Source organism: Antedon mediterranea, chromosome 4 (genome assembly GCF_964355755.1).
Source record: "Antedon mediterranea chromosome 4, ecAntMedi1.1, whole genome shotgun sequence".
Classification (NCBI taxonomy): Eukaryota; Metazoa; Echinodermata; class Crinoidea; order Comatulida; family Antedonidae; genus Antedon; species Antedon mediterranea.
Window position 1 is genome coordinate 1,269,692 of NC_092673.1, and position 13,830 is coordinate 1,283,521.

General features: G+C 31.9%; 1 protein-coding gene across 1 annotated transcript; it reads right to left on the bottom strand.

Moving 5' to 3' along the window:
• Positions 1-78: 78 nt before the first annotated feature.
• Positions 79-13,497, bottom strand: LOC140046115 (PWWP domain-containing protein 2A-like). Its single transcript, XM_072090643.1, has 3 exons — positions 13,263-13,497; positions 11,603-12,959; positions 79-3,425 (listed from the first exon to the last, which is right to left on the bottom strand). The coding sequence occupies exons 1-2, from the start codon at positions 13,406-13,408 to the stop codon at positions 11,609-11,611; spliced, it is 1,497 nt and encodes a 498-aa protein (XP_071946744.1). The 5' UTR covers positions 13,409-13,497; the 3' UTR covers positions 79-3,425; positions 11,603-11,608.
• Positions 13,498-13,830: the final 333 nt, after the last annotated feature.

The window sequence follows — 13,830 nt, forward strand, 5'->3', positions numbered from 1 at the left end:
AAAATATTTAATGATATTCGTCCTTATCAAGTCAATCTATCCTCATTATCAAATACAATAGAGAAGAGTCAGAAAACAAACAATTGTGTACAAAAAAAGGGCTTTATTAACATGTATGAAAACATTTTTCTGTTTTTATTTTGTAACTTGGCTAACTATTAGCCAAAAGTTCATGAGAAATATCACTCATAATAAAATTCAAATTATTAAAAGTCTAACTCTAAAAAGTCTATCGGTATATTAAATAAAACAAGCTTTATAACCGTAGCATCTTTGCCTACAATTCTGTTTAAACTAATCAAATAATAAGGTCTATAACTAAATATCAACAAAATATAACATTAATAACATTGTGTAACTGTTTAAATGTTGAATAAGTGCTAGGAAGGTTTGCCATATATGTGTTTCCGAAAGGAAATCAAGTTGAGAATATCTTGACGTTTTCGTTCTTACGCTACAATCTGGAGAATGCAGTTATAAAATAAACATTAACAGCCTTCTATTACGCATAATAATCAATAACATTATTGGCGAATAGAAGCCACAAAACAATACTCAATTCACACAAATGTAACAAATTGTTACATCTCACACACCATGGACCTAATTACAGGTCCATGCCCACATGCTAGTTTTTGTACGGTGAAACCTAAACACTGCAAAAAACCAATTCATTTTAAAAAGTTACATGCAATCATTACAGACATTGCTTAGTAAAGATTACAGACTTGGTCTGAACATGTTTTCTTTGGAACAAAAACGCTTTAATTTTTGTACCAATATATGTTACTGTTTGAAATAGTTTTAATACGTGTGAATCGAGTACAAAACTTTAACAGAGAGTACTATCAGGGAAGAATGAAATTATACTCTTCCCTGGTAATATACACTATTTTCAGGTATAAACTCTCCACTACATTACATTACAAATTTGATATAGCGCTCTCAGAATGAAACCGTGATCAAAAGCTCTGTACATTGAAATTATGACGTTTTTAGTTGACGCTTCAGACAGAATTGACACTGGAAGATATTTCCATACCAGTGGACCCGAGATGCCAAAAACCTGTCAGCAAAGGTTCTCCTGGTTGTTGTGGGAACTTCTAGCTTACAGGGATCGAGGCCAGACTGCTCTCCATTAATTTCACTTGATCACAAATGTTATTTATCATATTTTATCAAAAACAGTATTATTAATGGGAATAAACTTTCCCCCTGAGAATATTATCCGGTATTTTACAACGGAATATTTTCTGTATTGCTGAACGCATATTATGTATTTGTATCATTTGTATTAGAAAGAATATTAAAGAAAAATTAATTAATATTACTGGATATGACACACTTGATGACTTTAAATGCCAAAAAAAAATACAAAGTGAAAATATATAAAACCTGAAACATAACCATATAACGTAGAACATTGTGTTGGTGTATACAGTATATACAATTGTTCTTTCTCTTAAAAAAAAGGTAAATAGTGATGAGTAATTTACACACAAGAGGTTACTAATCATGACTCATGTATGTAAAGTGTTGTCTCACAATTTGTTTTCTCATTTTACAATTGTGTTTTCTACAAATCTAAATCAAATCTAAATCAACTGAAGCTTCCATTATACAACCTACTGTACTCAACATAAATATTTAAAAACTACAAAATCTAATTTGAAAAAATAAAACCTAATTTATACTTTGCCTAAATAAATAAATATTCAAACTGAATTTTTGGAAAAAAAACGTGGTTTATTGATTGCAATAAGATAAAAAAAAGTGTATTAAAAACTCAAAGTGAGATATTTCCCCAAAGTATTTCCTAGTTGTTTTCACTAAAGCTCTGTCTACACTATTGATAGCGATATGTCATCATGTCCATATATGGGAACATTGCATTTTTTGTCACATAAAGTTTGACAGTGTAGACAAAGTATAGGATATTTTTTACCATTTTCCTTTAGCCTAAACAATGAATGGTGAATACAGCCACTGGTTCATTTAGGATTGTACTGGCATTAAAAGCATACTAAATAACCATAAAGGCAACCCAAATCTGTTCTATAATTACAGTACACATATTGTAATCACAATAATAACATAGTTATGTTATAAAAATGTTGATAAAAAGTAGTGTTAAACCATTAATCTGTAGGAAACCAGCAACGTGGAAATAAATCAAGAAGCCTACATAAAGTTAGGTCACATATTTATTATTGTAATACAATACAATATTAAACTTGGTTCAAACGCATTGAGATCCGAGGGGAGAAAACATTGGATACCCAATTTGGTTCAATGAAATGGAGTCGGAGGGGAGAAAACATCGGATACCCAATTTGGTTCAATGAATTGGAGTCGGAGGGAAGAAGACATTGGAACAGGAATGTCAACAGTATGATGAGCATATATTTACATTATTTACTATCAAATAACACATTGAGTTATCGTTGAATTTAATTAATACAAAATAATGGCATTTAAATACACCTAGATCTACAATAATTACAGTATAATTACACTAAGAGTTGAAACCAACTCAAATCTTGGCACCATTAGCAGTTTATTTACAAGAAAGGCATTAACCCCAAAGATAAAAAAAAAACATCCTTATCTCACAATGGTAGTGTCCATTGTGAATGTTTCATGTTCTTATTTTATTGTTTGTTAAAAAAAAGGGAAACAGAATTTTGATTTTCATGCCAGGTTATGCGGGTAATTTGTGAGAACATTTCGTATAAAAACTATATTGTATAGATGCTACGATTATAACCCAAAAAGGCATGGATAAAGTCATACACTGTACATATTAAATTGATTGAGTGCCAAAATATTAATATATTAAGTAGAATGTATTAGAATAACAACCCGAAAGTTCAATCATTACTCCACGGTTCAATGGATCGGAATTAACTGTAGTGTTTTATAATTTACTTAAATTTATTTGAGTTTCGCTTCATTTATTTCCTTCTTGACGCAACAATATTAAAATTGTCACTTTATGTTATGTACATATTGAGACAAATGTATTGTAAATCAAAAGAATTTTTACTATTTATAAGAAATTGTTTTGTCAAGTAAGACAAAAACCTCCGTGCAGAGGACTTGATGAGCTGATCCCTGAGTGACCTTTAACCTTATCGTTTCATGCATATATTAATAGGTGGTTAGTGTATGCCTATTGGCTAGCAAGCTGTTAACATGGTTTGCTGTTAATACTTGGGTACTAAAGCTAACTGTGGTATTCCTATTTCAAGGCCAACCTAGCCATTGGCTGTTGTAGGCCTTTTTGAAGACTTGAAGGTTTAGAATGTTTGTAGAGTAATGCCAAATATCTGAATCAATGAATGTCTTTTCCTTTGGTTTTAATCATGGTATTCTGTCTTGTCCCTGAGATGCTGATGAATATTAAATTATAGGTTTCTCCAAAACTAAAAGATATAAAAATTGCATTTGGTTATAATTTATGTGTGTCAAAGACATCGAATATATATACTGATTCATTCATAACATCAACCATAGATATTTACAAAAAGGCAACCATTCATTCATACCATGGAGTAAAGAATTACTCCATGTTCATACAAAAAATACAATAACTTTACAAAAAACATAGTGTTAAAAAATGAAACTACAACAAAATGTTTTGTAATACTGTAATGTAACAATTATTCATTTTAGTAAAAAGAAACAACACTGAAAAAAAAAGTGGATTTATAAATGATAAGAATTTTGAAACCTGTACGATACTTTCCATCGCTTGTTCTGTGCTTCACAACGTGGTCCTCTTTAATTTCTGTTTTTATAATGTTAATTCGTTATTCATTCATAAATATAAAAAAAAATAAAAGAAAATAAAAGAAGTAATGATATCCGAATCTGAAAAAGAAAGCAAAAACTCATGAAAATATAATATATACATACAGTATGTATACACTATACATGCTTCTCTATGCGTTTGTATTCATGTACAGTACATACTGCCCTGTAAACACATAATTCATGTTCAACTTCTTTGTGTGAAATCAGTAGGCCTATGTGAATATCCATGTTTGGTACTTATGTGTGTGTTTTCACAATGCAGGTTAAAACGCCCATGTCATACAACATTACAGTAACTTACTAGAATCAATGAACAATATTCATGGGGACAGAGTGAACATGGAGTAAACTCCATGGAGTGAACCATAAACATGGATTACTTGAAAGCTTTTGCCAATGTAAAGCTCTGTCTACACTATAAAACTTTATGTACACTACAGTATATAGGCACATCACAATTTGTTTTGTCAAACTAGTTTGATAGTGTAGACAGAGCTTTAGTCCTCATTCTAGTTCTACCCAGAATGTTGTGAGTTTTTATATATACTGTATATAATATAAATCCAAAGGCAAATTACTGAAAAAAATCAGTGGTCGGATCTCATTGGAGATACAAAAAAAAAAGCGAAAAGCTAAATCAAAACGATAAGTAAAACAGCCAGAAAAGTTAGCAGAGCTTTCGGGCAACACTAGCCCTTCATCAGTGCAAGTGAAGGAATTTGGATAACGTCATACTGTATAATTGAATGAAAATGAGACATATTTATAATACAATCTAAAAGATTGACCTGAAGACAAACATTTATAATGTGTTGTTTAAAATAAAACAAAGAGACAGTTTGAAACATTAACATTAATACATAGAATATAAATTTAAAAATTGTATAATAATTTTGATGTTGTTTAAAAATGTTATTATATGTTATTAAAATCCGACGGTACTTATTCTTTGCTACTAGTCTAATAGTCTATACTGTTTCCTTGAATGAATTGTAGTGCTGTGGCTCACCCTACTGTGTAGACAGATTTCAAACTTGGCCTGGAAAAGAAAGATATAGATAAGCCATTAGTTTTTTCTTACAGCAACTAAAGCTCTGTCTACACTATAAAACTAGTTTGACCAAAAAAAAGTGTAATGTGCCTAAATATTGTAGCGATATACTTAAATGTGGTAGTGATATGACATCATCATGTCTATATATGGGCACATCACATTTTGTTGTCACATGAAGTTTGATATGTGTGTATATATAAATTGACATTATATTTGAAATATTTACAAGAATTAAAGGTTATTATATGGAAATGAAATATTAGTTTAGTTGTAAATTATTTTCCACTTGTGTCCTAAATGTTTAGTTTAAATAAAACTATAGGTAGGAACTAAATAACTGCTGATTCCCTTGACCTTTGACATTCTTGTAATGGTACATATTCATTCTTGTTAACCTGAAAAAAAAAATGGATAAAAATTATTAAAATAATACATAATTATGATAACTGAGTGGTTAGGACACTCGACTATCGTACAAAAAGTCCCGGGTTCAATTCATGATAAGAACAACTCCCAGTCTACGTGAGTACTGTTTTGTACTTGGTTGAAAAATACTAGGTAAGGAAAGGAACCGGCCTTGCTTGCAAATACAGGCTAGGCTTGCTATTTGTAGTAACTACTACAACAAGGTCTACTCATTCACCACATTCAGAAGGAATAGGACACATCTTTGCTCAATTAAATTATAATAGTATCTATTGCACGCCATTTGACCCACAATCGTCTAACCAAATGACAAGAATATATCTAGGTGTGTTATAATACTGTCTATTGAATTCCCTTTGACCCACAATTGTCTAATCAAATGACAAGAATATATCTAGGTGTGTTATAATACTGTCTATTGAATGCCATGTGACCCACAATCGTCTAACCAAATGACAAGAATATATCTAGATGTGTTATAATACTGTCTATTGAATGCCATGTGACCCACAATCGTCTAACCAAATGACAAGAATATATCTAGGTGTGTTATAATACTGTCTATTGAATTCCCTTTGACCCACAATTGTCTAATCAAATGACAAGAATATATCTAGGTGTGTTATAATACTGTCTATTGAATGCCATGTGACCCACAATCGTCTAACCAAATGACAAGAATATATCTAGGTGTGTTATAATACTGTCTATTGAATTCCCTTTGACCCACAATTGTCTAATCAAATGACAAGAATATATCTAGGTGTGTTATAATACTGTCTATTGAATGCCATTTGACCCACAATTGTCTAATCAAATGACAAGAATATATCTAGGTGTGTTATAATACTGTCTATTGAATGCCATGTGACCCACAATCGTCTAACCAAATGACAAGAATATATCTAGGTGTGTTATAATACTGTCTATTGAATGCCATGTGACCCACAATCGTCTAACCAAATGACAAGAATATATCTAGGTGTGTTATAATACTGTCTATTGAATGCCATGTGACCCACAATCGTCTAACCAAATGCCAAGAATATATCTAGGTGTGTTATAATATACTGTCTATTGAATGCCATGTGACCCACAATCATCTAACCAAATGACAAGAATATATCTAGGTGTGTTATAATACTCTCGATTGAATGCCATGTGACCCACAATTGTCTAATCAAATGACAAGAAAATATCTAGGTGTGTTATAATACTGTCTATTGAATGCCATGTGACCCAAAATTGTCTAATCAAATGACAAGAATATATCTAGGTGTGTTATAATACTGTCTATTGAATGCCATGTGACCCACAATCGTCTAATCAAATGATTGACAAGAACATATCTAGGTGTGTCTTGTATTAAATACTACCGTTAGTTAGCTTTTTGAAATGCTTACTACTGACTGAAACTATATTATGAGATAAATAACAAAAAATTATATTTTATTTGATCGATTTAAAAAACAAAAAAAAACTAGAGGCATAAGTGCATAATACCATCAAATGTAAAGTACATAAAATTTCCATACAATATATATTTTTTTCTTTTTTTTTCTTAATGCTGTGTGTGATTGATATAGGCAAATTTGAATACAGCTAAAATAGACATGAGTAGTTTTATGATTCTAAAAAATTTTTAGTGGTTGGACACCCAGTTGGTACTAAAAAAAAAAATACAAGGGCGTCGGTTCAGGAGAACCAGCAACACAAAAACCCCACCAGCCCAGAGAGGAGACAAGGCTGTGTATCTTGTATCATGAGTACAATTCCCATATGGAAGGATTTGTATCTCATCTGCTACACCTCTACGATCCTCTAGGTCATGGGACAACTAGAACTAGAACAAAATTATGTCACGCTTTTAATTTTAAGCTCACAGTCATATAATATTTCAGATATTTATGATTTTGTTTTGAATATCATGCATGAATGAGTTTTTATAGCAAGCATGTGCTAAAGAAGTGAAGACGGATTGATCTTTTGTATTAATATAAGCAGCCTGATCATTGTTTACATGGAGAAGAACACAAAGAGAGCTCTGCAGCCTTTGTGCCTCATGTTAGTACTCAGCTGCTCATAGTTAAGCATGAATGAAACTTTAAATTTGATCAGGAAGCCATACCTGAAGCCTTCTGGGTTTAAATGGCAGGACTTTTAAGTAAAAATGTTTGCGCATGAAACAATTCCAATCATTTTTTATCAATTGTTTATAATTGTACAGTAATCCAATAAATTCTATATGAAAAAATACAATATCAAGAAGTGATAAAATACAGTAATAATTGTATCAAAATGCTTTGTAAATTATACACCATGAAAGTCAATGAATTCTATAACAAATAGAATGTTTTATACTACAATATAGTGAGTATATATGCATGTGGTGGGGCATTTACTTGAGGACAAAAATAAAGGCCCTAGGGTGTGGCTTTATTTGAACAAATACAGTATACATACAGTATCCAAAATGCATTCTAGTCCTATCAACTTATGTTGTAGGCTACATATTTTTATTTCCATAATGCCAACATAGTTATTTTTCTGTTGAGCTATGTACAGGTACACACTGTACTATCCCTACACATGTTTTCTATGTCTGTCATATAATAACCCATATGATTATACATTATTTCTAGATATGGGTGATACAGTGTTTTGCTGTTTTTCTTTAAAAAGTTGCACTAACTGACTCTCTCTGATTTCCACCATATAATAAAGACAAGTATACCTAATACAGGTTGTTCTGAATCACAAATTGCTGAGCCCAGTTTGTCAACTAACAATACATAGAGCATCATCACATCAAGTGTTATACAGTAACTGTAATAAGACTTATTTATGTCATTTTTATCACTATGGGATAACAAAAATAATAATATGACATAACAGAAAATATCAAGAATCCAGGTAGACCTATGCTAGGCCACCTGTGTACAATATCGCAGTGGATGGATGGTTTGTAACGGGGTGGGTTACAAGAGGCATGTTTTTAAATTGGGATTCAAACCTGGATTTAGCAAACTGGATATGATTTTACCATGGAGGTATGAAACCTTCATATTGTACCTAAAACCTCAATTTAGCCTAGGCCAATTACTGTTGAGTACTCAAGTGATTACTCTACCACAAGACATTCCAAAATAATGAGTAATCGAGCAACAAGGTTAATGACTTTAAACTATAATAATGTGCATGTATCATGTGCATTATCAGTCGTTTTACTTGTGCTTTACTAATTAAGCACAGGGCTGTTATTATTATTGACATTGTTGTTAGTCACAATTTATCTCTAAAATATACCATAATAAGTACAGTTGTTAAATATGTGGGGGAGTTTTATTTTCAAAACAATGATTAAAATTGAATACATGTGTGTGAGTCTTTAATTAAGAATTATTACATTACTGAATACCACAAGAAAAGCAGACAAAAAAGTTCACTTTCGATCTATATGAACACGTGTCTATGACGCAACGGTAGCACGTCTGTTTCCAGATGAGAAAGTGCACGTTCAAATCATGTTTTGGTCAAGTCTAACGCCAAAGTTTTTAAAGATTTTAGGTACAACTAATATCTAAAATCAAATAACCCAGTCTCATACAAATATTTATTCACAGCCTGTCCCATTGGTTGCTGTTCTCACTTGTATTACACTTAAAATCATGCCTATTACTTTGTAGTCACTGCTAGATTATTTAGAATTTCAGCTTGTAAAGTTGTGATTAATCAATAAATGGAGTAAATCTTAATTAAATTATAGTTTGTGTTGATATCAGATTTAATAAAATATTCAACTAGAATTGTTCACAGTTTATGTGGATGAAATTTACCAAAATAGAAATTTAATGTACTCAAAATGTCTACAGTAACCGAAATGTGTTACAAGTTTACAAATAAAGAAAGAGTAATTGATATAAAATTGTCATGAGAGCTACAGCTTGAACTACACAACATTAGTTGCACCACTCAATCCTGAGGATGGATTCAAGTATAGAACATTCCAGCAAGGAGATGTTATTACAAATATTCCACAATACTAAACGCTAGTTTTACCAACTAAAGAGAAACTAAAAATGAACAAAGAAAACATTGACTCAAGTTGATCAAGTTCACATTAAACACACACTTTGAATGGAATGATGATCAGGTCAGAGACATATTATTTGGATTTTTTTTTTTTTAACAAAATTCAATACAGCCAGAAATAGGATACTGTATTCTATAGGAAAAGATATAGTTGGAACTATAAATATACCCTTTGGGAATTTGTTAAACACTGTTACCATTCAGTTTAATTTGATTTGTAGATATTTTATACCTTTAGGTCAAATAAACCAATAAAAGTTGACTATTAATATTCATATTATATCTTGATTTCTAATGTATTGGATTCTACTGCAGCAGGAAATACAAGCACACCACATAACCAAGAAAAGGATGGATTGCAGAGACTAACTCTTGGCAAACAGCCAAGATAGTATGATAATATGTTGCTGAAAGAGATTTAATTTTCCTACAAAGCTAGACATTCTGAATTTTTATTTCTCTTTTAATCAGGTTTATAGAGTAACAAGATTAATAGCAATTAAGAACATTTTCCAATTGCTATAAAACTACACTGATATTAACACTGAATTAAGAGGTGAAAGTCTACATTCTGTGAGTCAAAAGCTAAAATACAGCCTTTATTGCGATAACCAACCGCTAAACAAAAATGACCACCACGTCACCTATTTACACTATTACAAAATCCTTAAAATCAATGGTATTATTACAGACATACGTTGATTATGGTTACAATAGCTATGAAATCCTTAAAATCAATGGTATTATTACAGACATACGTTGATTATGGTTACAATAGCTACAGTATGAAGCCTACCTTGCATTTCTTGGCTCTCTCAAAATTCTCATCTCAGTTTCTTTCCTGAAAATTGATTAACAATATTTTTATTATTAGACTAGAATTCCCTACAAACAACTTTGGCAAAATAACCAATACATTTTAAACAATTGTTCTCATAATTATTTATATTAATTATAATATTTTACCAGACCAGTAAATAAAATCCAAAAAGATGTTTTTATATGTCTGTATCTTATTCTTATCTGTTATTATCATAATTTATCTGTTTTGTGTGACTGACAAAATACCAAAAAGGGTCAACAGCCATTTCAGACATGAGGCAATTCCATTTTCTTCCAGTTGTCGACATATTACTTGAGACTTTGTAGTGAAAAATTAGATGAAACATTAAGTTCTGTTGCTTAAAAATAAGCTTGAAAGTTTGTTCTTTTATCAAATTCTTTATTCATTCCGTGTGAGGAAATTTCAAATTTCTTGTTGCTATAGTGATGTCATATCACTATAATTTTAACAATTAATTTGTTGATGGGAGGTACAATACTCAATAAGAAAAAACAACTACTTACTAAATTTGTAATGCTCATCCAAACATCAGAAGATAAATAAAAAGTAAATAATATGAATGCACAGTCAATTTGTCCAACAATTCTCAATCTGTTACTGAATGCTAAAACAAGTTTCACAATTCCTGGATATTAAATCTAAACTAAATCTTAAAAAAAATTTAAGCTAATTCTATAATAATGACCTGTAAAAAAAAGATAATATAATTTGATTTATTTAAATGCACAACTGAAGCGCTAATAACTAAGAGAAGAATTCTATGATTGATTAAGAAAAAATGTAAAAATAATATGCCATTTGTTGGTTGAAATAATACATGGACGACAAGTTTCTAAAAAAAAGAGCTGAAAAATACAGTTTAAAAATTTGATTAAAATGATCTATAACAAATAAATGTTATTGAAAAAGACATGATTGGTAGAAATGAATTGTATGCTGTAGATTAGGGAGCTTTCAATGACATATGGGTGTCATTGGCTGTTGGCCGCACCCCAACATAACTAAATCCAAGGTCATCGACAGTTAATAGTATATCTATCATGAGGAACCTAATGGTACAAAATAAAAAATTGATTAAAATAGGATGTTTGTAAATGAAATGATTATACTATGAAAACAGTTTTAATAAGAATTAAAGTTAATATTCAATCAAGGCAATCTAACAACAGGACACTGAGCTTGTCTTGCCAAGATAGGAACTCGTAACAGTCCTTTGATATTATGTCTGGCTGCGGCATATACCAACAGTACTGTACATATTCTCTGCGGGGTGGGGTGTCTGTTATTAGGGGCGTGGAACTGACCATCATGTTGTTAGATTGCCTTGATTCAATTCATTGAATAATGTACAGTAAACAGAAAAAACAAACCTAAGATCATGGTTGCAGAGCAGACGTTTCAAACATGGTGTTAAGAGCTCGTACTTCAGGCGTCAAAGCCAGAGCCTCTGTGTTTGCCATCTTCACTGCTTCTTTATAAACACCTCGTCTTTTCTTATCAAACCTAGACTTGTAATATTGAAGGAAAGGAAACAGTTTTTCGACGTTGATGTACGATATCGTGTTGGCCGCAAACCACTTGATTAACGCTTCTTGGTTGACGACCGTCCCGTTGTCTTGTCGACTTACGTTCATTCTGACAACTCGTCCCGGCCACCACGGGAACCCAATAATCTTTCCCCATATGACATCACCTATACACATTATACGTCCGTCACCCAGAACAACCCGCGTGATATTCTTTTTATGAACGTTGACTTTGACGCGTGATGGAGTCTTTCCGTCCGATTTATCTGAATCAATTTCGATTTCTTCTACATCCGATTCCGAATCATCAGAATCGAAATCATAAACATTAACATTATGTGCAATTATTTTGCCATTTAATTTAAAGTTTGTACTTCCATTTCCGTTCATTTTCTTGGGTGCAGTTGTCAGAGTTCTATTTTCAATCGGTTTCTTTGAAGTTTCATCTGAAATTGAGTTTTTACCTGTCAATTTTGTTGACACGATTTCCTTCTTTGTTGATTTTTTACAATTGTCTTTTATCAACCCATTTCGTTTTACAACTTTACCTATATTTTTAGTCTTTGCCAATTTATTAACACCGCAAATGTTTTGTTTGTTATTCGGTTTTAGTTTTGTTGTTTTCTCATTTGCTTTTGACTTCGCTTTCTTTAAAACAGTTTTTGCTCGTTCTAATTTATTTTGCTTTGATGTTTTTACAGATGGACTTATTGGAAGGTTTACAATAATGTCCTTTTTCTCTTTCTTTGGTGCTGCATATGATATTTTTATTACTTGTTTTTCGCTACATATTGTATGCGTCTCTATACAGTCGCTTTTCTTCTTTTTATTTGCAGTAAAGTCATTATCGGTCTTGCGTTTCATAGGTTTTACAAGTTTCATTGGACTTGGAATGCCTTTCAAACTGTGTTTACAACGACTACACAAAATGTTTCGTGGACGTAACCTAAAAGGTCGCGTTCTTGTACTCATTCGTTGTTTCGGATCGCTGCTGCAGTTTCGTTTGGGAGACATTAAAAAAGGTCTTGGAGGTGGAAGAGGCAAGTTCTGATGATACGTTTGTCTGTAGGCTAAAGTTGTGTGACCCTCAGTAGCTTTTGGAACGCTGGATTCTAGAGCTGATGTCATTGACTTCTCTTCATCACTTTGAGTAGCTGGATTGACTGGTGCTGTAATTGGTGGAGTCACTCCAATCGGACCACTGCTGGGACGTCAAAAGGAATATATTGTTAGAATACTATATATACAAAATCACATAATAATATAATCAATCAATTCTGGATTTTCATTCATTTCACACTTAGTCTTACCAAACAAAGCTAGGCCTACCAATACCATAGGCTACACTCTACTAGACAGGGAGGCGAGCACTACTAGCAGGCTAACTAGGCTAGCCTTCTACTGATGTACTAGCTATATACCAATAGCTAGGCCTACACGGTGTATATAGTGACACTCAAAACAGAATGACACAAAAAAAAAACAAATTAACTTTTTTGAATACCTTTTCAGTGCATCGATCAAAACACCCCGAAATACTCGATCTCCATGCCTCAGGCACACAACAAGAACATCATTTAATGAATCTTCAACTTCTGCAAGATATACTGTGCCTTTTTGTGGAGCTTGTTTATTGTCTTCGGTGGCCATTTTCCCAAAAGTAGGCCTAGGCCTCCGCTATCTTCACACACACACCACCACAACAACCGGCCGTACGAACGCAATGAAGTAAGCTTGTGGTGTTGTGTGGAACGTAGAAAGTGTTGAACTTGTACGCATGCGCACTATGAAAGGGTGCTATTGTAAATTTGATGGGGTATAGTGCTTTCGATAGCCTTTATTTGAATAATTAATCTGTATTAATTATTATAATATATAGTGCAGTATTAACAGTTTTATTTTTTCTAAATTTAAAATGTTTTTAATTTGGTTTTATGTCATTATAATGGCATCCATAAAAAAAAACTTATCGTTTTTACGGTATTGTGTTTTTGTTCTTGACTTTTTATGTCTAAGTCCCAAGCATAAAGTCCTTTTCTTCGATGTTTTTATTTAGCTAAACTTTTTCTTCT

What these genes read in the sequence shown, in the direction of transcription:
- LOC140046115 (XM_072090643.1), bottom strand. Translation starts at nt 13,408, where the DNA reads ATGGCCACCGAAGACAATAAACAAGCTCCACAAAAAGGCACAGTATAT. An exon ending in TTGATCGATGCACTGAAAAG is followed by an intron (nt 12,960 to 13,262) that starts GTATTCAAAAAA and finishes ACGTCCCAGCAG; the next exon opens with TGGTCCGATTGGAGTGACTC.